At 53.7% G+C, this 24,965-nt stretch overlaps 1 protein-coding gene across 3 annotated transcripts in view; it reads left to right on the forward strand.

Moving 5' to 3' along the window:
- The first annotated feature begins 651 nt into the window (after nt 1-651).
- SMAD6 (SMAD family member 6) overlaps nt 652-24,965 on the forward strand; it is a 77,905-nt gene continuing 53,591 nt past the window's right edge. Inside the window, exons 1-4 of one of the 3 annotated variants that reach the window (XM_070377327.1) lie at nt 652-2,559; nt 10,301-10,357; nt 12,549-12,644; nt 14,107-14,184. In XM_070377327.1, coding sequence (XP_070233428.1) covers nt 1,743-2,559; nt 10,301-10,357; nt 12,549-12,644; nt 14,107-14,184 — 1,048 coding nt within the window. In that variant the 5' untranslated portion in view covers nt 652-1,742. The remainder of the gene's footprint in view (nt 2,560-10,300; nt 10,358-12,548; nt 12,645-14,106; nt 14,185-24,965) is intronic. The other 2 variants (XM_070377328.1, XM_070377330.1) reach the window with 2 other exon arrangements.

Raw genomic sequence — 24,965 nt, forward strand, 5'->3', positions numbered from 1 at the left:
CCGCCTAGCTCTGAGGGAAAGACTTGGCGACCGAGAGGAGCCCGAGAGAAGACGTTCCCAGCCTCCACCCCACCCTCCGTAATTCCCTACCTCGAGCAAGCCTAGAGTCCCTCTGCGTGAGGTATCCCACGCCCCCCGGCTGGCCCAGCAGACTACCCCCGACTTTGAGCAGGGGGTGTGGAAACCTCGCGCTACCACGTTAGATCCCACCACCCCAACAAATCAGCCGCCCCCTACTGCCAAAAAACGTAAACCAGGAAAGCACACACGCACACCCATTTTTATTAGCCTTCCCTGGGATGGGGTTTGTACCAATTCTAAAGTGCAACGTGCGTTTGAAGTTTGTGCACAAGCCAAGGAGAGGCAAAGCGCCCCGTTTGCGTCCGAGTCTCAGTGGGTCCACCAAACTCTCGCACAGCCAGCCTGCCTGTGGTTTGTGCAACCGTGTGTGTGAGTGTGTGTGCGCGCGCGCTCGCATCCGTGCCCGCGGCGCACGCGAGCCAGAGAGCCGGCCGTGGGCGCTGTCAGGCCCTGGGCGGGGGAGGGGGGTGGTGCTGGGGCAAGCGTGGGGCGGGGGCCGGGGCTCGGCCCGCCCCGGGAGCCGGCCCCTTGGAGCCTCGGGCCCTGCAATGGGACGTGTTCTCCTTTAAGAGTTAAGAAACTTGAAACCTTGTTTGCGCAACAATCAGCGCCGCGGAGCCGCCAAAGTGTCTAGACTGGCATATGATGGGAGGCAGCCAATGACTCCGCGGCGCTCCTCCGGGGGCCCTCAGTGTGCGTTTGAGGAGAACAAAAAAGAGAGAGAGAGAGCCGAGTCGGGGAGCGAGCGAGGGAGTCGAGCCGAGAGAAAGAGCCGCCGGGCGCTGCCTCGCCAGACCTCGCCGGGACCGCGGGGCCACCGGGAGGCACTTTTTGTGGAGGGGGAGGGGGGCGACCTCTGCAGCCACAGCGTCCTGGGCGTCCGAGTGGAGCGTGGGGCGGGCTATGACCTCTGCCTCGGTGGATTGCATTTTAATTAAGGATTCCCAGCAGCTCTTTGGGATTTTTACAGTTTCCACTCATGTGTTGACACCGCGTTCAGGAGAAATTCGCTCCAAGTGCATCTAGCGCCTGGGACCTGAGACAGAGTTGGCCTTTCGTGCATGCAATTCCAGGGATTTTGGTTTTGTTTGGGGTTCTTTTTCTTTCTTTCCTTTTTTTTTTTTTTCTTTTCTTTTTGCAGGGAGTAAGAAGGAAGCCGAGGCTATCATCAACAAGCCTGCCTTTCGGATCCTGCAGGAAAAACCCATGTAGTGAAGCGCTTGGGTTTTAAAGGCAGGGCTTTCCAGATACATTTGGGGAGTTCAGCTCCAGCGCTTTGTGCTCATGGACCAACCGCGCAACTTTTGAAGGCTCGCCGGCCCATGCGGGGTCTTTCTGGCGGCGTGCCGCCTGCAGTCCCTCTAAAGCGCCGGGGCTGGAGTTGCTGAGCCTCCTGGCCGCCGGGGTCCATGTAGCCGCGGGCCGGGCGCGGACTGCGGATCGGCGTGCGCGCGTTCCACGCCGTCCAGCCCCGGCGAGCTCCCTCATGTTGCAGCCCTGCGGTGCCCCTTCGACGACAGGCTGTGCGCGGTTTGCACGGCGCCCGGCGGCAGAGCTTCATGTGGGGCTGCGGCCCGCGCAGCCGGCGCCTCGCTGAGGAAACGGACCCCCGGTAACCGGAGACCGCCTCCCCCCCCTCCCCCGGCGCCAAAGGATATCGTATGTTCAGGTCCAAACGCTCGGGGCTGGTGCGGCGACTTTGGCGAAGTCGTGTGGTCCCCGACCGGGAGGAAGGCGGCGGCAGCGGCGGCGGCGGTGGCGACGAGGATGGGAGCGTGGGCAGCCGAGCTGAGCCGGCCGCGCGGGCACGAGAAGGCGGAGGCTGCGGCCGCCCCGAGGTCCGCCCGGTAGCCCTGCGGCGGCCCCGGGACGCGGTGGGACAGCGAGGCGCCCAAGGCGCTGGGAGACGCCGGCGCTCAGGGGGCCCCCCGAGGCCCATGTCCGAGCCGGGGGCCGGCTCTGGAGGCTCCTCGCTGGACGTGGGGGAGCCGGGAGGCCAGGGCTGGCTGCCCGAAAGTGACTGCGAGACAGTGACCTGCTGTCTCTTCTCGGAGCGGGACGCCGCCGGAGCTCCCCGAGAAGCCGGCGAACCCCTGGTCGGGGCGGCCCAGGAGCCAGAGGGCGGCGGGCGGAGTCGCGAAGCCCGCTCGCGGCTGCTGCTGCTGGAGCAGGAACTCAAGACGGTCACGTACTCGCTGCTGAAGCGGCTCAAGGAGCGCTCGCTGGACACGCTGCTGGAGGCGGTGGAGTCCCGCGGCGGCGTGCCGGGCGGCTGCGTGCTGGTGCCGCGCGCCGACCTCCGCCTGGGCGGCCAGCCCGCGCCGCCGCAGCTGCTGCTCGGACGCCTCTTCCGCTGGCCCGACCTGCAGCACGCCGTGGAGCTCAAGCCCCTGTGCGGCTGCCACAGCTTCGCCGCCGCCGCCGACGGCCCCACAGTGTGCTGCAACCCCTACCACTTCAGCCGGCTCTGCGGGCCAGGTGAGCACGCCGCGCCCGGCGGGTCCTCGCGGTTCCCCTCCAGCCACCTTCCGTGGCCTTCTCTCTCCCCTTGACACTCGGGAGGGAGGACGAAGCTGCGGGTGTTCCCCTGGGTGCCCCGGGGCGTGGGAGTTCCCAGTGGAGGCGCCTCACCCTGGCAGCAAAACCGGGTAGTGGGTATGTGGGCGCATACATCAAATGGCAACTTCATCTAAGGCTTCAGCAAACTCATACGGGCGCGCTGCCGTCCATCGGGTCGCGAAGAGTCGGACACGACTCGGCGACTAAACAAACTCAGAAAGGTGCACGTTGCACTTTTCTCTGTGCAGCTTCAGGGACTTAAGGCAGACCCCAACTTTGTAGACAGTGGGAGAGAAGGGCAGGTCTAGGAGAGGCCAAAGACACCCCCACCCCCAATTCATTTACCCCTAGTCCGAGCCGCGGCCTGAGGCATTGTGTGCATAATGCCTATACCTGTGGTATACTTTGTTGGATCCAAGTAGATGCAAGTTGTAAATTCTGGTGTAGACCGTTCATGGCTGGAGTCAAAGGTGTTCGTAAATTGTCCCACTTGTTCCTGTCTATACTTTGGAGCAAAGCTTTTGCAGGGTAGCCTTTCTCAGAGTGAAGACCACCGTCTTCTTCAGATTGTTGCCAGCATCCCTTGGGTGTCAAATACCAGGGCCTTCTGTCATCATCATTCTCAATTCTGTGTCCAGCTTTTCTAGAGAATCAGGAGTCCTGGAGGTGTGTAGGTAGGGAAGGAAGCAGGCTATTTTAGTACCTTTGAGAACCGCTCCCCTTCTTTGTTCTGTTCCTGGGATTTTCTGTACACGTGATCTACCCAGTCCTGCTTACCTGAGCAGGCTCTGGATGCTGGAGCAGAGGGGAGGACAGATGGAGACTCCTGCATCCTCACCCCCTTCCCCTTGCACTACAGGGATCACACATTTTAGCCTGTAGCATCGTCTGGGTGTATGCATCTTAGGTGGCATGGAGGGGCGTTTGGGGTAGGGGGGAGAGGGGTGTTCTGCAGGGGTGTTGGGTCTGGGCAGGCCCTGAGTTCTTCCAGTCTGGCCCTTCTGGGGAGAGACAACACCCAGCCTGGGGGCATTTAACAGGGTCGGATCACACAGGTCTCCTGACTCCCGTTGTGGAAGGGAAGGGCGGGGCTGGAAGCACCGCTGTGTCCCAGGTGTCTTGTTTTTGTCTGGGGTGGTGGCTGGAGGGGAAGGACGGTGCTTCAGCAGTTGTTCCTGAAGACAGAGCCCTGAAGGGGGCTGGGGAGAGGCAGCGCTGATCTGATTGCCTGCTCCCCGTGCGGTCATTCGGATTGTCAGGGGCTTGGTCAGTCCCTTATCTGTGGCCCACTGCGGGCCTTTTGTGTTCCTTGTTCCTCTGACTGCTTCCCCTGGAAGTGGATTTTCCCACTCTTCCTCTCTGACTCCTCCCTGCCTCTGAGGAGTAGGACCTAATTGTGGTTGCCCTGTTCCTGGTCCCTTTTTTTCCAGTGGGAAAGAATATGTGGGGTTCCCTCTGCTCTTTCAGAAGGCCCCGCTGGGCATTTTCTTTCTCACCATGTCAGTCTGCTAGGGGATATTTGTTGAGCACTTACTCTGTGCCAGGGACCACGCTGGGTGATGTAGTGGGGAGAGTGGAAATATGAGTAGGATCCATGCCCTCAAGAAACAGAATCTTTGGGTAGGGGTCGGAGGAGAGACGGGACAGAGATGGGGGAAGTAGGGCCAGGCCGGGCGTCTGGGGTGTGCGTGTAACAGGAGCACCTCTAGGAGCCTTGCAGGATGGGTGGTAAAGGGAGATGAGTGTTGAAGGGGAGGAGGAGGGGGCCTGCTGAGAGTTAAAGTACCAAGCAAGTTCAAGTGCGTGGGTGGGAAGAGATGGGATGAAGAGATTGGAGACAGGCAGGACCCACCCTGCCCATACTTTTTGGATAAGTCAACTTGGGTCTTGGTTTGAATCTGGTGAACTTGAGCAGTTTTAAGTTAAAGGGCAAACTGCAGTGGAATGGTTCTGACCCACAGACCTGGTCCTAGGCTCTGTCCTGCCAGTATGACAACTTGACCTTGGAGGGGGAGTAATCTCCCCTCTCTGTCTACCTGTGGGTCAATGGGGTTGGCTTTAGAAAATTCTCAACATCAAGTTCCAGACTCAGCATTGGCACTTGACTCCTCTCCTTGTCCCAGAAGGAGGCGCTGTTGCAGGAGCTGTGCCTGTTCTCCGCTTCTTCACTAGCTCAGCGCTGCACCCGGCCCACCCCCCCACCCCCATTCAAGCCACTCCAGGGGCATTTGAGAGCACTGGTGGTCTGGGAAGAGTGTCCTATAGGCACCAGATTGACCCTTTTGCTTCATCCTCTGCCTGATGGCTTAGGCCACCAGGACTGAGAACTGGGGGTCTGGCGGGGGGTGGGGCGCGGGGGGGCGGTACCGTGCTCTTTGCTGCCCACCCCACCCCCGCCTCCTGGCCGCCAGCCTGACTCCCTGAGCTGGGCGGGTGCATAGCTGGAGCTCAGCCGTGCGCGTCCTGATAAGGAGACTGCTCCTTCCAGGCCCCTGGGGGAGAGGGCTGGGGCACCGGCGCAGGCAGACAGACTGACAGATCTACACACACAGCAGACACACAGAGAGTAGGCTGGAATACACAGCAGGCCAACTGAGGGACACCCACCCGCACCTCACTGCCCCCTAGCACAGGGATCCCTAGTGACAGGCGGTCCCTCTCTGGGCAGTGTGGCTCCCTGCTGCTCAGAGCAAGCGCTGTCCATCCTTCAGCTTGCTTTGGGGCATTGGGACCAGTTTTCCTTGGGCCTCTTTTCTCATCTGTAAAGCCAGGGGGCGAACAGCATCCCTAAGGTCCGATGGGCGGATTCCAGGTTACACAGACCTGCCCTCTCCCTCATGCTTGTCTCAGAAAGTGGGGTCCCCCATACCTAGCTCTGCCCTGGGCTTCCTGCTCCCATGGGACTCAAGCCCTGGCTTTCCCTCGTTCTGGTGTATCTTTCTGTCCCAGGAAAAGCCAGTTCACTGAGCTTGGTGCCTATGTGGACGGAAATGTGGAGAAATACTTTAATCACAGTTCTAACCTGTGTTTATAGAGCTCCTTTCTCCCGAAAGTATCCATTAACTTTGGAATAAATCTCCTGCTCTTTGCTTCACCACTTTTTTTTTTCTGTAATTATATTCAGTAAATTACTATTATCCAAATTGCGCCAGGGAAAGAGACAGAGTTAGGGAGAGAACTTCTGAACAACTGGAGGAGGCCGCCTAGGAAAACACAGGGTTCCCAGGCCAGGACTATAGGAATTAGAATGGGCTAGAAAGTTTTCCTTTTATTTGGCCTGGCATTATCCCTTTGAAATGAGATCAATTTCAAGTTGGGCTTCCAAGCCCCCGCCCCGCCCCTCTGGCGGCCCCTCGGCCTGCCCGCCCTGCTCCTCAGAGCTCCTCCTTGGAGGTGAGGAAGGGGTGATAATGTGCAGTTTGCCTCTTGCTGGCGCCAGCCGGCCGCGCTGTTTATCTGGCTGCCGGGGGAATCTGGGCAATTAGGCTCCGCCGGCCTTAAAGCGCCAAGAGCTTCTTTTCGGCATCTCCCACCCCAGGGCTTGGGGTTGATCCCTCAGGTTCTGGGGGTGGAGGGGACAGGCACCCGAGAGGCCACTCCTCCGGAGGGTGAAAACTGGGAGGCCAAGGGAGGCACGTGAACCTTTCCTAAGAAGATGCTAGGCTGCACAGACGGGGTGGAAGGTAACGTCTCCAGCTGAAACCTTACCAGGCAGTGGGAGAGGCTGTGAACTCTTCTGGCTTTGCAATTAGGGTCTAGATCCCAAAGGCTCAGTACCCCCTGGGGGCTAACCAGAGGCTCGTCTGGGCTGAGCTGAGCTGACCTGAACTGGGCTGAGTGTTAGCCTTCTGATACACTCGGCCCCTGGCTGACTGCTCTCACTTCTGAAGGAAGTTGGAGGAGATTCCTGAAGTTAATGTCTGAGGCTGGCTGTCTGCAGAGGCTGGAGTTTCTGATCTCTTTCTCTCTCTCCTCTCCCCCACTTCCTCCGTCCCTCCCTTCCTCCCTTCCTCCTGCCCATGATCATTTCTTTCCAAGGGGCCTGTAGAGCCCTAAGAGCGCTCCCCTTAAAGTTTAGAGCACAGAAGTTATTATTAGGAAATCAGCACAAATTTTCTAAGTACTAAGGTAGCTTCTAAGAGGGGAGTGTGGACAGAGGGCCTGGAGGCACCTTACACTTCCTCTTCGAACCTTCTGTCCCACCTGAGTTCCCAGCATGGATCTGGGAGGGTCGATGTGTTGGAGGTGCCAGTGAGAGATTTGTGTATAGCAGCATTTATTCCCTAAGAGCCAAAAAGTGGAAACAACCTAATGTCTGTTGGCTCACAGATGGATAAACAAATTGTGGTATAGCCATCTAGTGGAATAGTATTCAGCCATAAATAAGAATGAAGTATGAGAGGACAACATGGTTGAGCCTGGAAATCAGTATGTTAAATGAAGGAAGCCAGATACAAAAGTCCTCATGTTATAGGAAGCCTTTGGTGTGAAATATCCAGAATAGGCAAACCCATGAGAATAAAAAGTAGATTTGTGGTTGCCTGAGGTTTAGGGATTGGGAGGAATGAATGACTGCGAATGGGGCAGGGTTTCTTTTGGGGTGATGAAAATGTTCTGTAATTAGGTGGTGGTATTGGTCTTATAACTCTGAATGTACTAAGAACCACTGAATTGTATATTTTAAAAGAGTGGATCTTAGGGTATGTGAATGATAACTGTTTTGTTTTTTTTTTAAGTAGCTTGGTGTTGGTCCGAAACTGGCCTCCGCCTTTGTTTAGTTGAAATAGAATAACGTCGGCCTTCCTGTGTGGCCTTGGATGGGCCCTTTACCTGCTTCTACCCCACTTGCCCCATCAGTTAAGAAGTTGAGTTGGGGGGAACCTCTGATATTCTAAATCCCGGTGTCTTGGGGGTGCAGTCTCTTTTTTTACTTGCCTAGGATGGAAGTTAGTGAGGTGCTTCCAGTCTCTGTGCAGATGGTTTTGCTAGAACGGAGGAGGATGGGGTGCCGGTAAAGTCCCTCCTGAAAGCTTTGCAATTCCCAGGTCTGTGGACTTGCTTTCTGCCTCACCCATGTGTTAGATGCCCCCAGCCCAGGTGTGTCTGTGGGTGGTATCGTAACTCAAGGCCTAAGTGGCTTCCGTGAGGGGGATCTTCTTGAGTCCCTCTTCCCCTTTCCAGGTCCCAGGTTACAGCCACTGGAAGAGATGCTGGGGTTGATTACAGTGGCTTGACTCCAGCCAGCACAGCCCATTGCTGCCAGATTTCACTTTTGGGGACAGATCTGGGGGCAGATGTCCAGACTTCCTGACCACGTGCAGCCTGGGCCTCAGCCAATCAGGTGTTTGCAAGAGGAACCCTGACACAGGAGTCGGAGGCCTCCTGATAAGTTAGTGGGGAGTGGTGGGAAGGGCATGAGGCTGGGGGTCAGGAAACCTGGCCTCTGGTTCTGCCTCTGCACCAGCTCCCTGTCAGACTCTGAGGGAGTCACTTCTATTCAGGCCTCAGCCTTCTCCTCTGTACAATGGAGCACTGGCTTCAGTTCTCTTTCCCCATGGGTCTCTAGCCCTTCCTGTGTTTTGCTTCTTGTTCTGAGAGTCTAGTCCTCACTTGAGTCTGGTCTTTAGCTCTTCCAAGGTTGGTGGATAAGGGGGCTCCTACTGAAGGAAGCAGTTCCCCTCCCTGAGCCTTGTGTGAGGTCTCCCTTGGGTGACCCTTTGGGCCCTGTACATCCTCTTTCTCCCTCCAGCTTTACCATTAACCTTATCACTGTTGTCTTTGTCCACATTATCCTGAATGCTTTCTGTGCATGGGATGTACCAGACCCAGCTGGGATGAAGGAGTGGAAGACTGAGTGCTGCTTTTTTTTTTTTTTAACATGGACCATTTTAAATCTTTTATGAATTTGTTACACTATTGTTTCTCTCTTGTGTTTTGGTTTTTTGGCCATGAGGCATGTGGGATCTTGGCTACCCAACCAAGAACTGACCCTATGCCCCCCTGCATTGGAAGGCAAAGTCTTAACTACTGGACTGCCAAGGAAGTCCCAACAGGGTACTTCTTGATTGCCTGTCTCATTGGGGTGTAGAGTAGAGGCAGGCCTGGGCTCTGATCCCAGCTCCACCATGATTGTCTGGGGAGGCACTGGAAAAGTCAGTTTTCTCATCTGTGAAATGGGGATGATAATGGTCATCTTTATTTTTGAGAAAGGATGAAATGAAAGTAGGTACCCAATGAGCATGATTAACCACTCTGTACCTAAGGTCCAAAGGAATGAAATACAGTGAATGAAACGGAAAGGCCCCAGCACAGACAGAGACACAGGGTAGGCATTCAGCGAATGTTTGCTTCGCTCCCAGTGGCTAATCCATGATTCAGTTTCCTTCTCCCCAATCCAGTCCACAAAAGATTCCCTGTTTCTGGACTTTGTTGAAGTCATTTCTAGCTGGAAAAGCCGGGTTGGGGAAGAGGTGAAGCTGCCTGCTCCTACAACTAATTGTGCCTTATTATAATTGCGAAAAACACTTATTACCCCTGTGTCATTCCTGATACCTGCCTAATAATAGTTATTACCGCTTTACTACCACTGAGAGTTTGTTTTAGTTTGCGATTTGATGGTGTTTAGTTTCATTTACAGAAAATGAAGGGTCATTTCATTCATGCAAATTGTTACTTAGTTTAGCAAATTGTTACTTCCCAGAAAGCAAGAGGCTAAAGAATTCTTCTGAAGACAAAGTATATGTTTTTAAGGACAAGTATTTTAGGCAAATGAAAGGAAACCCAAAGAAAAATGCCATAGACAATAAGGAATCACACAGGGCCTGAGGTGGGCAGCCATGGAGGCTGTGCTTTGCCCCTTCTCTTTACGGAGGGGGAGACTGAGGCCGAGAGCTAGCGGTGACTGGGGTATGGTCTCCCATCTGGGGAGCTGGGTTTGGCTTTTTGGGTCCTAGCCAGTCGTGCCCGCCTCGCCCTGAAGGACGTTTGCTCGTGTAGCTTGTTTGTAAGTGAGCTTCCGTGTCTCTGTGGGCCTCTGCACTCACCCAGTTTTGGCTAGAGTTACCACACTTAGCAAAGGAAAACACAGAATGCCCAGTTAAATTTGAGTTTCAGGTAAACAACACGTACTATTTTAGCATAAGTATGTCCCAGATATTGCAGGGGGCATACTTATACTAAAAGTGTATGCCATGTGTATCCAAAATTCAGATTTAACTGAGCAGCCTAGCTCTGATTTTACCTGTGCCCGTGTTTCTCTCATTATAATAATAATAGCTGCTGTTTGTCTAGATATTTTTCCGCAGTTCCAAGGACTGTCTTGAGCATTTTACGTACTTTATTTGCTTTTGTCCTCCTGGCAGACCTGGGGAGTCTCTCTGATTACTTTCCCCATTTTAGAGCTGAGGAAACAGGCTCAGAGAGGGCAGGTGGCTTGCCAGCTGTCGCACAGCCAACGGTGACAGAGTGGGGACCGAGCCCAGGCTTGTGGCCTAAGACTGTGGCTTTCCCTGTGCTGCTCCATGGGCTTTGGGCAGCAGAGGTGCTGATTTCCTGGGGGCTGGGTTTATTATTTGAGGAAATCAAATCATCAAAAACATGTAGAACCCCTCTGTGTGGGCTTTCTCCTCCCAGCAGTGACGCATTGACTCCTGTCTTCCAGAATCACCGCCACCGCCCTACTCTCGGCTGTCTCCTCGCGACGAGTACAAGCCACTGGGTAAGTGTGTCCTCCTTCCGACCCTTGGGGAGGTGTGTCCATCCCAGGCTCCCCTGCCTCAGTGGCGGAGAGCCCGAGAGAGCAAGGGGAGGAAGGGATCCCCAGCCTGGTTGCCTTTGAAATGGGGTGGGTGAAGTTTTACAAACACTCCCAGTTGGGCCAGAGCCGACCCAGCCTCTGCAGCGGGCTATTTACATCTAGAAATTCCTCGCTCATCATTAACCTCTCTGTGACCTTTAAACATGAGCCTGTGGGAGATGAATGGGTTTTGACTTCAGCATCTCATTGGAGGTGGCTTAGGGTTTCTGTCTCTTTTCCTCTCCTTCCCTCCCAGCCTTAGGTGGTTCTCCTTTGATGTGTATTAATTAGCACCATGACAAATAGGCTGAGCATGAAGTCACTGTCGAAAGGAGCTGTATGTGTCATTCCCCACCCCCACCCCCCACCTTTATTAAGCCAAGAAATTCACCTGGGCAGAAAGAGCAGTTGAAAAGTTTAGAAAGCAAGTGTCTTGGTACACTCAAGCATGGAGGGTACCCCTCAGTGGTAATGTCATTGTTGGCAGGTCCCATTCAGAGGTAGGACGTGTTTTCTGTAAAGCCTTGGGGCTGAATGCTTAGCCCGTATGCTGGGGAAGATGCATATGGTTTTAAAAGTAGAGATGGCTTGTTTTCTGGCCCTCCTGGTTCCTCCAGTGGAGAATCCTTGTGTTGGGGTGAGTGAGTATGGCCTTAGTAGCACTGGGAGAGCGACTTGGTGACCCAGGCAGCTCCCATGAGACCTGAGCTTTAAAAGTCAGATGGCGTGGCAGTGATGCTAACACATTCCACCAGTGACCACAAAAAGTGGGTTTTGTTTTGTTTTTGGTAAAGGCCTCTTCCCGGTAGCGTGTGTCAGCACCATCTGGGAGGTCACTTCTGAGTGTCATAAACTTGCAGGCATCCAGTCCAGTTTTCCTTCCAGGCGCCCCCACTGTGGAGACAGAAGTGCCCACTGATTCCCTTTGGGAGTTGGTCCTCCTCCGTCTAGGACGACAGAGGCTGTCCCAGGATGGGGTATGAGTCAGTGCCTTAATGGTGGCAACTTCCTCATTGCTTTTCCTGAAGTATGGTCATCTCGTGGATGGAGGAGCTTGATTTAGTTCTCTGAGGAACTGGAAAGGTCGTCTGGGGGTAGCCTGTCACTTGACAAATAGCTAATCAGGCTGAGGGGCTGGGAAGGCTGCCCAGCTGATAAGCAGTGGGGCTGAGGCAGAAACCCACAGTAGCCCCTGTTCAGCTCAGCAGTATCCCACCCTTCCCTCCCAGGCCTGTCTCAGCATTTTCTGAGTTAACGTAACTGTACTAGTTGCGTAGAAGATCCCTAATTCAAAAGATGGGGGGAAAGAAAAACCAAAACCCTCAAATGTTCTTAGTAGATGTAGCACCTGAGTTTGAGTGTCGAGAATCATTTCTCTGAGGAATCGTGGGTCAGCTGGTGATAAAGCCACAAAAAATCAGGACCCTGTCCAGCAAGGTAGAGTGACCATTTGAAGATGAACAGGTGTCCCTGTTAATTTACAAATGGGACCACTGAGATGGAGAAAGAGGAAGTGACGTTTGCTGGTGCTCAGGAGTCAGAAGACGACAGCCCACCATTTGTGTGTGGCTCATGAGCCGAGAATGGTTTTTACTTTTTAAAATGGTTTAAAAAAAATACAAAAAAAAAAAAAAAAACCCCAAAAACCCCACCCAAAGCAGAAGACTCTTGTGGCATGTGAAAGCTATATGAAATTCACATTTCAGCATCCCTAACGGTGTTCTGCTGGAAGCCGGCTGTGTTGTCTGTGGCTGCTGCCCCAGGACCACAGCAGAGGTGGAGAGTTTCAGTGGAGACTGTATGGCTCACAAAGCTGAAAATACTCACTTTGGGCCCCTGGCAAGCAAAGCTGGTGACCCCTGATTTGACTAAGAGTGGAGGTGGGACTCGAACCCTGGGCTCCAGCTTCCAAATGGGGTTCTTCCCTGGGACTTGAGCAGTGACCGAGGTGGGGAGTGTTCTTTTCCTATGGCGGCCTTGGAGGGCCTCACTAGAAGCACCAGATGTGAGGGGTTGGAGAGTGCATGGCAGGGACTTGTAGCTGCAAGGGATGGAAAACACCCATCACCCAACCCCTGGAAAGTTCACAAAGCTGGCTGTGTTGGCTCCACAGTGCTTCACGAAGAAACAGGGTTACAGCCTGGGATGTTACTGCTTCAGACAAGAAGTGGCAACAAGACTTGGGGACGGAACACTTTGGGAAGATTAGGTATGAAAAGCAAAATTGTTTTACGAGGGTCCTACTTAGGCATTAAGGTTATTATCTTTTTTTAAAAAGAGATTTTCCATCTGTCCCTATTTTCCTCCAAACCTGTTTGACCAGCAGATAACTTTCTCAGGCCCTGGTAAATAGTCTGAGTTATTTTTTGTATTATTTTCTTTTCCTTGCATTGTTAGTTTTTCATAAACAAAAAGTCAGTTCACTTCTAAGCTGCTGTGATCACATGAAACCAAAAAACAAAATAAAACCCAGAACACCCAGTCAGCATCTGGCAAGTGGGAAAAGAAAAAGGGAAAAAAAAAAAAATAGAGAAGGCCAAATTGGTTAATGTTTTATCTTCCCGCTCCCCAAGCCATGTGGTAAAAGGAAAAAAATTCCTCCAGGATCGAATGGAATTCTAGCTCGCGAGGGCCTAGGCTAACGGTTTTTGTCTCAGGGTTTCCCCAGCTTGGAGTGGCTCTCCTGAGCCAGTGGGACCAGCTGAGCCACACTATGCTGGGTGAGAAGATAAAAGATGCTCAGGCGTTCCAGGAGAAGCATGCTTTCTGACTCCTGGACAGACCTGTCCCTTAACAGAGACAACACCCCATTGCTGGTGGCAGAGGCGCAGGCCCAGGAAAAACTTCCCAAGTCAGTCTGTCCCGAAAGGCACCGGCTTGTCTCACTAGCAGCTCAGTGTTCAGGAGAAAACGGGCAAAAGAATTTCCCATCTCCCATCTAAATTGCACTGCAGATAAGGGAAAACAAATAGTGTGCACCGTATGAGGTCCTTAAAACTACTTAAACAACAAATGAATGCCTTGAAAAAAGAAAAAAAAACAGTCCAGACGTTGAAAGTTCCTCTGGGAGCAAGCAAGTTTGGATGTGAGAGAGTGGGGGAAGGGAGAGAGAAAACAGTTAATCTGGGAGCAAACGCTTGAGCCCTTAATTAGAGGGGTGTAAGCGGGACAGAGTGAGGATGGCTGGTAACTTGTTAAAACAGAGTTTCCCCAGCTCCAGCGGGAGGAAGGAAGGAAGGAAGGAAGGAAGGAAGCAAGAAGGAACAGCTTCAAGAATTTTAATGGTTGTAATTAAGTACAGCAGCTATGAATTGTTTAGGGGCTTAATTTAACCTTACCCAAGGAGGCTCCAAGTTCCTACTTGCTTGGTCCCCTGAACTTGGGTTATTTCTGTGGTCAGAGCAATTGAAACTTTTTCAGGTGCCAGGGCTGCAGCAGTCAGCATTTTCCACAAGAGTTCCAGGGTTGGCTGGCCTGGTCTCGTGCGATCGTGGGACGGGGAGTGGCAGCAGAAAGTTGTGAGGCACAGGCTGCCCTTTGCAAGCACCCGCATGCCCACATATGCACGCGTGTGCACGCACACACACACACACACACACACACGCATGCTTGAGAAATAAGAGAGGAACACCCCACAGCCAACTAAGTTCTCTTTCTCTTCCCTCCTGCAGATCTATCTGATTCCACATTGTCTTACACTGAAACAGAGGCCGCCAACTCCCTCATCACAGCTCCGGGTGAATTCTCAGGTTGGCATTTCTTTTTCCTTGCATGCTACTGTTATGTTGAATTTAAGGAGGGGGTCCGGTGGCAGGGGCCTGATGGAGGTCTTGTCGTTGTCCCTCCGCCTTTTCTTTTCCCTGGGCCTCCTACCCCTCAAGGAGAAGACGGCCAGTGTGTTCATCACTGGTGTTCTTGGGGTGAAGAACAGTCTGTATGAATGGGGCCTACGGGTGAGAACCTGTCCAGTGTCTGGCAATCCATGCTTTAACCAGTTGTCTCTTGTGGAAATGATAAAAACCCAGCCCAACTCTCCATCCCGATTTTGAAGGGATCCTTTCCCCCAGCTGCCGAGAGGCAGCAAAATGGATGTGTTTGTTTGCATTGTCTTTGTAGGTTTCTCTTATCCCCACCTCTAGGGAAGGACTGATGTGAAGGGTCAGAAGAGGAGAAAGTGGAGTGGGTAGAACATTCATGAAGTCTGAGCAGTGAGGAGTTTTCCAGAGGTTGTGGTTTCCATGTCTCTCTCTGGGCAGTGGATGCTGAGCTAGGAAGCAGAGAGAACTCTGCTGTAGAGCCTCCTCCCACCCCCAGCATTTAAGTGTTGGCCATAGGGTCTTTCCCATTCTGGGGAAGATGTAGATCAAGCTTTCCTTGAGAAATGACAGGTTAGCGGTGAGCCAGGGGTTTCAAGGGCCAGGAGAGACTCAGGTGTCGAGGTTTGTGGGGCCCTTTGGGAGCAGGGTGTGTAGGGGGCACTCTGAGGACAGCTGGGGCTCATGGCCTGGGTCTGCTGCATTGAGTGACAGCCCATTGGGCTGGAGATGCTTCCAGAGTGGGCATGGCTGGATCTCTGCAAGAAGGCCTCTGTCTGCATCTGAACCATCCTTCCCTGACCCCACCCCCATGTCATAATGGCAACAGCAGTCATCGTAGCTATTTATTGAGTGTTTACTTCGGGCCATATCCTGTACTCAGGCCCTTTTATGATCATCAACTCACAACAGTAGGAAAGTGACTTGCCCAGGTCACACAGGAGCAGAGCTATCTGCCACCGTGCCTCTGTGCTCCTGACCACGGCTCTGTCCCCCACTTCTCTGTAAAGACTGGATGTACCTCCAATGAACATATTCCACGGACTTCTGTCATTGCTCATGTACTCTGTCCTTGACTGAAGGGTCTCTTGATGTTGGCTGCTCAGGGCTGCTTGCTCAGTTCCTATGTCCAGAGCCCTTCCCCATCCATTCCATGTTCTGTCACAACCGCGGGAGAGCACAAGAGTGTGTCTATTTGGAAGACAGGGAAACTGGAAGCCAGAGCAGGAAGTGACTTGCCCATGGGCACAGAGGGGCTCATGACACAGCTGGTACTGCGGCCCGGGTCTTCTGGGCCCCACTTGCCTTCTGGTCTCTGGTGGCCCCTCTGACTGGGCCGCTTTGTTTTCACCCCTGCCTTTTGACCCTACTTCTTAAAATGTCTTGCCCTGAAAAACCTAACTAGAGCAGCACAAGAAGTTGTTGTTTTAATCCCTTCTTTGCCCTCTCTGCCTGTGTGGATGGAAGCCACATATATTTTGAAGCAAGAGGCTTAAAAGTATTCCTGAATGCATGATTCCATGTCTGTGCCAACCATCAGAGTGTATTTAATTTGGATGGATTGCACTGGCGTCAGTTGCATGGTCGGATGGATAGTTTTTCAGCATCCCTTCCCCTTGTTAATGGTGGAAACTGCGTGTATGGAGGTGCCTTACGGGTTCATGGCATGTTCGCAAACGTCGTCTCTCTTGATCACTGTCATCCCAGAGCTGGCCTGGTGTGCGGCTCAGGCTGGAAGGAGCAGAGCCCAGAGAACCTGCTGGAGGCCCTTCCTTTACCGGGTTCCCGGGAGGGAGCACCCTCTAGAGGCTGGGAGGTCTCTGGAGACCCTGAGGCCGTTCGATCTGGCTGCCTTGGGGCCCAGTGGGCCCGTGTTTGGGGTTCCCACCCAGTTATCCCAGAGCGGTCTTTGGTTCTGACTGGTGGGGTAGCGCTGGTGCCCTTTACTGTGGATGAGGATCACGTGGCTCTCGTGAGCAAGTCTGGCACCCAGCGCCTTGGGATTCTTAGGGGCTGAAGGAACTGGGGAGGACATTTGGGATTTCCTGTTGGGGGGTGATTGGTCTGAGTTGCGGGTGGTCTCAGTAGGCGAGTAGAGCATTCCCTCCAGTGCGATCATCCAAGCCTGCCTCAGGGATGGCACAGGTCTCCTCCCGCTTGGGGGTCTCACGGTTCAGCTTTCCCAGCTTACTCGTGCCGTGGGGACCCCAGGACCAATGGGGTTGGCACTGCCCCTGCATGCTGGGAGCACGCAGAGTTGGGGCTTTGGGTGGCTGTCACCCTGGAGGATAGGCTCAGGCAGGGAGGCTCTGCAGGATGAGAAGAATGGCCAGAGAGGTCTCAGTGGATGGTAAACCAAGACTCATCCTATAAAGATGGGTGCAAAGGGCAGGGCGGGAGGTGAGGTGGGAAAGGTGAGGGCTCCAAGTGGGCAGAATGTGCTGGGCCAGGCCCGTAACGTTCAAGGACAGATGATAAGGATGCTGATGCTGACCTTCATTTATTTAACGTTTGACGTTCACAGTTAGCACTTTGCTAACTGCTGGTTGTTCTCTGTCTCGTTGACTCATTACCACAGCCCAGTGACACAGATGTGACCCCCCGTTTCACAGGTGAGGACACTGAGGCTCGCTGCCAGGCCACTGCCCCAAATTCCCAAACCGGAGGTGGCAGGCTTGGGATGGGAGCCTGAGCCGTGTGACTGCCCAGCTCACGCATCGTGTAGGGCCCACCCAGCTTCCCATGGCAGCGATCCCAGCCTCCTCCCCCAGCCACACCTGGCCAGGTAGAGTGAGCCACCTGTGTGGCTCACTCTAGAGTGAGTCTAGAGTGAGTCAGCCTCTCACTCTAGAGTGGGTCAGCCTGTGCTGATTGAAGCACCAGGGACAGGGCTGGGGCCTGGCAAGAGGCAGCTCCCTAATGGGTGAACCTTGCCAACCACCCAGAGACCAGCTCAGCCACCACCCCAGTCCCCTCTGTCTCTCTGCATCCCAGGGGGCGCCGCTGCCCCTGAGAGCCTGGCCTCTCTCAGCATCCTGGGACCCGTGTCTCTGGAGCAGGGTGTCTGCAGCCCGGGCCGGAGACCGCCCTTGTTTGCACAATGACAATGGCAGCACCCGGCCCGAGCCTGGCTATTTTTATCCAGCTCCAAGGTCTCTCTGCTTCTCTTTCCTGTCCTGTTGTTGAGGCCGCATTAGGGGAACAGGGTGGGGGTTTTGAGGCGCAGTCATAGCTGGGGCATTTGAGGACACATCGGTGGGTGTCGTGGGGGCAGCAGGACACACGTCTGTCTTGGTTCAGCCTTCTGCTGAATGCTTGACACTCTCTCATCTGATCTGTACGTCACCTCCCCATGTTGATACGTGATCCACACCATCGACAACTGAAGCTCATGGGGGCAGGTGACTTCACAAAGATCACCCAGTAAGGGGCCAGAATGTGGAGCTGCCACTGAGTAAAGGACCCTTACACCTAGAGTCTTCAGTGGGATTTAGGAAACACTGAAAGCCTAGATGTCCCTTCTGGCGTGCCTTTAGGTCCTTGACACTCTGGCTTCCTTGCCTGACTGCTGCCCCTTGACTGCCTAAAGCCCCCTCAGGTCATCCTCTTCTTTTCTACAACATCTCCACCCCTTTCCCATTCCCTTGATTTTGATTTAGTTTGGGGAGGAAAGCAAGATTTGCTCTAGTTAAATTCATACTAAAGTGTGAGTGGCTGGTAGGCAACTCTTTTTGGCAACCGAAAAGCAAGATATGTGATAATTCAAAGAAATTGTAAGATAAAGGGCCGCACGGGAATGACCATTTTGAGGGCTGGGTTCTCTGGGCTCTAGGTTAGAAGCACAGAATGAGCAAGACATAAGGAGCTTTTTTGCCCTGGATGAGGAGGGGCAGCCAGGCCAGAGTCGGTGCTGAGTGAACTCTGGGCGTGGACCAAGGCTTGTGGTGATGCGCTGCTTTCGAAGCCAGGCCTGCCTGACTCCAGTGCTTGGGGGCTGGGGTGTGGAGCACTGGTTCTGCAGGAGCTAGTGACTCCCCTCTAGGATAGAATATCCCATTCTAGTGCCTACTGGATAACTGTTCAAGTGCTCTATTAAGCACCCACTATACGTGAGTCATGGTGTGAGCTGCCTGTCATGGGCACCAGGCAGTCCTTTGTCTGGTACCTGACTCTGTGTACCAGTATCTCATCTCTTAGAGCATGCTGGTTTCTTAGAGCATGCATCGGTGAGGATGAGCCTCTCATTTTGAAGAGAAGGCCCGGGAAGGAAGAGAGCTATGTAGGACAATGTGGAGAGCTGGAGGTTTAGCTGGATGTGGATGTCTTGCCTCCACCAGTCAGACTGTAAGTGCCTCGAGGGCACAGATCATTCTCTAGGACTTGTGCATTCTGCAGATTGGCAGAACAGAGGCTGCCTGTTCTGGACTCAAAGGCTCAGAAAGGTCAGGAGAGTGGCCGAGGGCCACACAGCAAGCATATAGCAGGTGGGGCCAGGTGACAGCTCAGATGGGTCCATGCTGCCCGCCCACCTGCCTCCTTTCCTGTCACCGGTCCCGAGGAGGTTCCCCTCTGGGGTCAGTGCTGTCTGATATGTGTCAGTGCCTACAGAAGTCAGTAGGGGAGTGAGTTAACGCAATATCGCGTCCTCTGCTGTTTCTGGGCTCGAGCATGCTCGCCTCAGAGGCCCTGGTCCAGCACAGACCCTGGACCTCCTCGTTCTCCAAGGTCCTCAGCTCAGCTCCGTCAGTGTGTGCTGAGCCTCTACAGCAAGGTGGGCTGAAGAGCATGGGCTGCACACCAGCAGGCCCTGGGTTCAAGTCCCGGCTCTGCCATTTCCTAGCTGTAGGACTGGGGGCAGCCATTTAACCACTCTGACCCTCGATTTTCTCACCTATGAAATCAGGGTGGAAAAGACAACGTATCATCTACAGTGAGGATGAAATGAGGTGATGCCAAGTGAGTCAGCCAAGGCTTGGCATACATGTGGTAGGTATGGCTGTTACAATGTGCCAGGCACTGTGCTTGGGCTGGAGACACAGACATAAAAATTACATCATCTCTGCCCTCAAGGCGCTCACAAACTGGTGAAGACACAACTAGTAGTCGTGGAAAGTGGTGTCAGAGGCAGTCAAGAGGGAGAAGGGCTTGATGACTCACTCTTGGTGTGCGAAGTGGCCCGGGAAGACTCTCTGGAGGAGGTGATATCTAAGCTGGGTTTTGCAGGATAAATAGGAGTTTACCAAAGAAACAAGGTTTAGGATTGAGGGATACAGTCCAAGTAGAAGAAATACCAAGTGCAAGGGCCTGGAGGTGTGAAAAACAGTCTGATATTGAGAAACCTAAGGAGGGTAGAGGGTTGGAAAAGAAAGTACCTGATGTTAGTGGGAGATGAGGCATGAGGAGTCAGGGCCTGGGTAATATATATATATTTTTAAAAGACTTTCCTCTGTAGTATACCGAGTATACAGATCGGTGTCCAACTTGGTGAATTTTTACCAACCGATGGCACCTGGGTGACAGGCAGGGCCTGGATAGCGTTGTTGTACATGACTGTGCTCAGCCTTCACATGTGACAGTGCTCAGGGCCTGTGGGTCTCGGGGGCCATGTATTGAGTGAGTTTAAGAAGAGAGAGCAGGAGGGCAAGGGGATCTACTTTTAGTTGGAAAGAGGGTTTCCTTTGGCTTTGGAGAGCAGGAAGGATGTGTTACTAGAGTTTGGGGCAGATGGTGACCTGACTAGTTTGCCTTGGACCTAGATCGGAGGTGTCCTTGGGTGTGGCCCACTCCTGCTCTGCCTACCCCCCAGGTCAGGCACCAGCTTGGACATTTGTGGATGGGGACTGGTGCTGAGCTCCTGGGTCAGGACCAGCTTGCCATTTCCAGTTCCCAAATGGCCCCAGACTCCTTGCCTCCTCTTGGGGCGGGGGTGGGATGCACTCCCCTCTGGTTCCAAAATCAGCAGCATTTGGATCTTAACACCATATCTCTGCCATGGGTTCTTTTGTTTGTTTTTATAATTTTTTTTTTTAAAGGTTCTAGAAGCTTTTATTTATGGCTGTGCTGAGGCTTTCTCTGGTTGTGACGAACGGGAGCTACTCCCTGGTTGCGGGGAGCAGGCTTCTCCTTGCAGCGGCTTCTTCCGTCGTGGTGCACAGGCTCTGGGGCACACAGGCTTCAGTCGTTGTGGTGCACGGGCTTACGCGCCCCACAGCACGTGGGATCTTCCTGGACCAGGGATCGAAGCTGTGTCCCCGGTACTGGAAGGTGGACTCTTAACCGCTGGACCACCAGGGAGGTCTGTCTGCCATGTTTTCTTCCTGTTATAGCTTTGATCTACAAAAGAAAAAAAAAAAGGCCTTGTTTCCTCCCTAAAGCTTCCCAGGTATCTCACAGAGGAACCCATTCTTCCTGGGCTGGTCGTTTGGGGTTAGAAGAGAAGCAGTGAGGGGGTCAAGGCTGGAGCAACAGAGATGATGCCAGCTGTCCTGGGAGGACCAGGCCGCGTGAGGAGGCCTGGCCAGCATCATTTGCCAAGAAGTGCGTGGGGGTGGTGAGCAGTGCGCCTCTGTGGGTCCCAGGCTTGGCCTTGCCCTTTACCCTTTGCCCTGTGGTGTGAGCTCTTGTAAGTTCCTCTCAGTTTGCTCCCTATACATTGGGTCCATTGGACCACTGATCTCAAGGGCTCCCTGGTACCAGCTCCTGGACCTTGAGGGGTTGTGCAGAGCTGGGACTTCTGGCCTGCAGCATCTTAGCTTCTCATCATTGTCTCATCAGAGTAAAACTATGGCCTGGAACAAGGCCACGCAGAAGGAGATGGTTGGTGTCCTGGACTCCCCACCACTCACCACCCTGGCAATCCTAGTCCCAGAGTATGAAAACTTGGGAACTAGAGTTGGGGGTACACTTAATCCGCGATGAATCCAAGGCCCAGAGAAGGCAACTGATTCACCAGAAATCACACAGCTTTTACACCCTCCAGGGTCCCTGACAAAGGACCCCAGGGCTGGCGTTTCCTGACTGTAGGCTTTGGGATGACAAGTCAGTGTATTGAATGCATATTAAGAGCCTGCTGCATGCCGGTGCCGGAGAAGGCAATGGCACCCCACTCCAGTACTCTTGCCTGGAAAATCCCATGGACGGAGGAGTCTGGTGGGCTGCAGTCCATGGGGTCTCGAAGAGTCGGACACGACTGAGCAACTTCACTTTCACTTTTCACTTTCATGCATTGGAGAAGGAAATGGCAACCCACTCCAGTGTTCTTGCCTGGAGAATCCCAGGGACGGGGGAGCCTGGTGAGCTGCCGTCTGTCGGGTCTCGCAGAGTTGGACACGACTGAAGTGACTTAGCAGCAGCAGCAGCAGCAGCAGCATGCTGGTGCAGGTGCTCAAAGTGAAGAAAGCCAGGACTTTTCCCTTAGGAGCTGATGGTCTAGAAGGAGAGGCAGATAGCAAGCAGAGAATGGTGAGTGGTGCTAAGCGCTGTGGAGATGTGGACAAGCCTTCGTACCAGCACAGAAACAAGAACGGGGGACTCTCTTGGGGTGGGAATGAGGTGTTCAGGGAAAGCTTCAAGGAGAGAGTGATTCTGAGCTGGGCTTTGTAGGATGACTCAGTGTTCGCCAGGAGGACGATAGGATGGAGACAGCCTGTCAGAAGGAATGAAGAGCTTGTGCAGAAGCAGAGGGATATGCAAATAGCATTGTGTGTTCTGAGTTTATTTGTGGTGGAAGGTTAATACATGAGAGATGGGGAATAGGGTAAGTTGAATCCAAAGATGTCCTGAATCTGGAAGAATGGCTGGAACAGAGGGGTAGTAGTTACTGGGGCTGGGGGACCTCTGGCATATACTTGGAACTGAAGGGGCTCTGGAGCTTGCCTAGCATCCAGCACAGGTCCTAGCCAATAGCCAGAGGTCATTGGCTTAATGACATGAATGAATTGACATGAATGGTCATGGCATAAATGAATGAATGAATGAATGGATTTTTGCCTGGGACAAAGAGAAAAGAGAGAGAAGACATAAAAATAAAGACAGATCGTAACACATTTAATAATCACATTTATGCATCCCAACAGGTCTATGAAGTAGCTACTTATGAGCCAAATTAAAGGACAAGTAACTGTGGCTCAGAGAGATTAACCAACTTCCGAAGGTTACCCAGCTAGAAAGCAGTGGACCTGGGATCAGACCCAGGCGGTCCAGCCCCTTTTGGGTTCCTTGGAGTCTGGCATGGTGTCCTCTCTGCCCCCTGAAAGATATAGGACTCCTCTGGTTGTTGCTCTTCTGGGGCTTCTGTGTTCCTTGGTCTCTGAGGTTCAACGTGAACAGCTGTCATCGGGTTTTAGAGAGCCTCTGCTCGTCAATGGTTGCCGGATGAGTACCTGAGTACATCAGAGAGACGGCGAGTAGTTGAGCTTGTGAGTGGAGGCCGCTGTGCCGAGGGGGAGCCTTGTGGCCGTCCGTCCAGCGCTGTGTGCCTCTGAGCTGGAGGCAGATGGCCCCTGCCCCTCACTCCGCCTCTGGTGGCCTGTGTCGCCGGGGGAACCGGCAGGTTTTCTGAGGAGACCTGAAATTCTAGAAAACACACTTGGTTGCATCCAGCCTAATCACAACCATCTGTCTGCCGGGCCGCACGGCTCGCCCTCCTGTCCCCGCTGGCACGCTTTCCTCCGGTGTCTGTAACAATCGGGAGCCGTGCTCGAGAGTTTCCTTGTCAGGGTAGAGCGCCTGTTGCCAAGAGCTCCTTCTTTGATGCAGAAAATATATCCTGAAGGTACTTTGTCAGATGTTTTTATATTAAACATTCTCCGTCCATGGCCCTTGGCCACCATGGGAAGCAGAGATTCATCGCTTTTCCAGTTGTCCTCTGTGGAAAGAATTCCTGGTGTTCACGGGCCCTTTCCCTGTGCCTTTCCCCCACCCCGCAATCAAGGCCTGGCACCCCCAGCTTGAGAAGGTAAAGCCCGGAGGGGACTGGCACCTCTGCAAAGCCGTGGCTGCCCTGGCCCGAGGGAGGGACGCTACCTTCACCCCGTGGTAGAAGTCTCTGGAAAAACAGAGGTCTCAGGTCTGGAGCAGACATCAAAGGCACTGTCCCAGACTGCAAGGTGAATCATCGCCAAGGCTTTAATTGATCTTTAAAAGGCAAGGGGTAGGCTCAGAGATAGCCTGGAAGCCGTTTTCATCTCAGAGTTGTCCAGGGTAGTGCCAGCTCTGGACAGAGCAGGAAGGGCCTGGGCTGCCTGGCCTTCTGGGCCAGGTTAGGGGAGACGGTGGAGAGTGGGCTCGGTCACACAGTCACACAGCATGAAATCCGGAGGAGAAGGGGCGGGTGGGTGAGGCTGAGCCAGGAGTGCAGCCCTGGGAAGCAGCTGAGTGGGGAGGAGACTTTGCTGGGGGCAGGCACGGTGAGTAGGTGTGATGGGAGAGGGATGGGGGCAGAGTGTGGCCGGTCTGGCTCCAGCTCCAGTCTGCAACCTCTTGGGGGTGAAATGGGGCACCCGACAAGCCCTAAGCGGGGTCTTCCCCCTCCACCCATCTCTGCCCACAGGCTCCCCAGCCCTGTGTTACATCCCGGCCTTCTTTCCCCTCAGCTGCTGTGTGGTCTTCCACAGACTGCTCGTCTGCTCTGGGCCTTAGGTTCTGCCCTGCTGAGCCGAGGGGTATGCAGGGTCCTCCCGGGGCCATCTGCAGGGTCACAGGAAAAGAGGGGACAGTGTTTGCAAAACAAGGCTGCTTTCAGAGGGCAGAGGTTGGGAATGGGGTTTGGGGGGCTTAGCTGTGAGGGCTGTGCCTGGCACCCAGCTCAGGGCCTGGCATACAAAAGGTGTTGGGATTGTTTTGTGATTCATGGGAGCGCTTCCTCCCCGCCCCCCACTGTCCCCTGAGATGGAACAGATTCCACAGAGAGGCTCTGGCTTCACGTCCTGGGACCCTCAGCTCATGTTGTCTGTCTCAGGTCCAAGGAGACCCTATTTGGGTTGAGGGGAGCCTTGTTTCTGGGACTTCTGCTGTTGTTTGACCTGGGAGAGGGGCCAAGGAGGGCAGAGAGAGTCCAGGTACTTGCAGAGACAGACCTGTCTCCTCTGATCTGGCTGCCCAGCTGTGTCTTTAGCTCCTTGCCCTCTTCCTCGCAGGGCAAAGGTCAGGCAGAGCCCCCAGGGCTTTCTTTGAGTCAAAAGTTAATGTCAAATTTCACCCAAGGGCCAGAAGATCCGGGTCCCAGTCCTGACTCTGTCCAACATCTCCTGGTGGTCTCAACCTGCTTCTACTTGACTTCTCTATCTGTAAGATGGGTCAGTTGGTCTCCCACATTGGTTCTCAACCCTCTTTTGCACATTAGTCTCCTGAAGAGTTTTTGAAAAGCTCAGAGCTCACTCTAGAAATGATTGGGGAGGGACTGTGCAACAGGGTTTTAAAAATTCCCCAGGTGATTCTAATATGCAACCAGGGCTAAGATCCCAGAGCTCGACAGACCTAGAAGGGATCTGAAGTGCCTGGGCCATCTTCCCCTCAAGTCTGGAGCCTCGATCACTTGATCACTCCTGGGATGGGCGTGCCTGGCAGCTTTGAGCAGCTGGATCCATTCGTTGGCTGCTCAGCTCTCGTCCCATCAGCTGCCACATGTGATCTGGGGGCCGGCAGCGGGAGAGTGCCAGTGCGTCACGTCTGACCCTCCCTCTGAAAGTCGCCAGGTGCCTGCACGTTGGAATCTC

The sequence above is a fragment of the Bos mutus genome, chromosome 10 (genome assembly GCF_027580195.1).
Source record: "Bos mutus isolate GX-2022 chromosome 10, NWIPB_WYAK_1.1, whole genome shotgun sequence".
Taxonomy (NCBI): Eukaryota; Metazoa; Chordata; class Mammalia; order Artiodactyla; family Bovidae; genus Bos; species Bos mutus.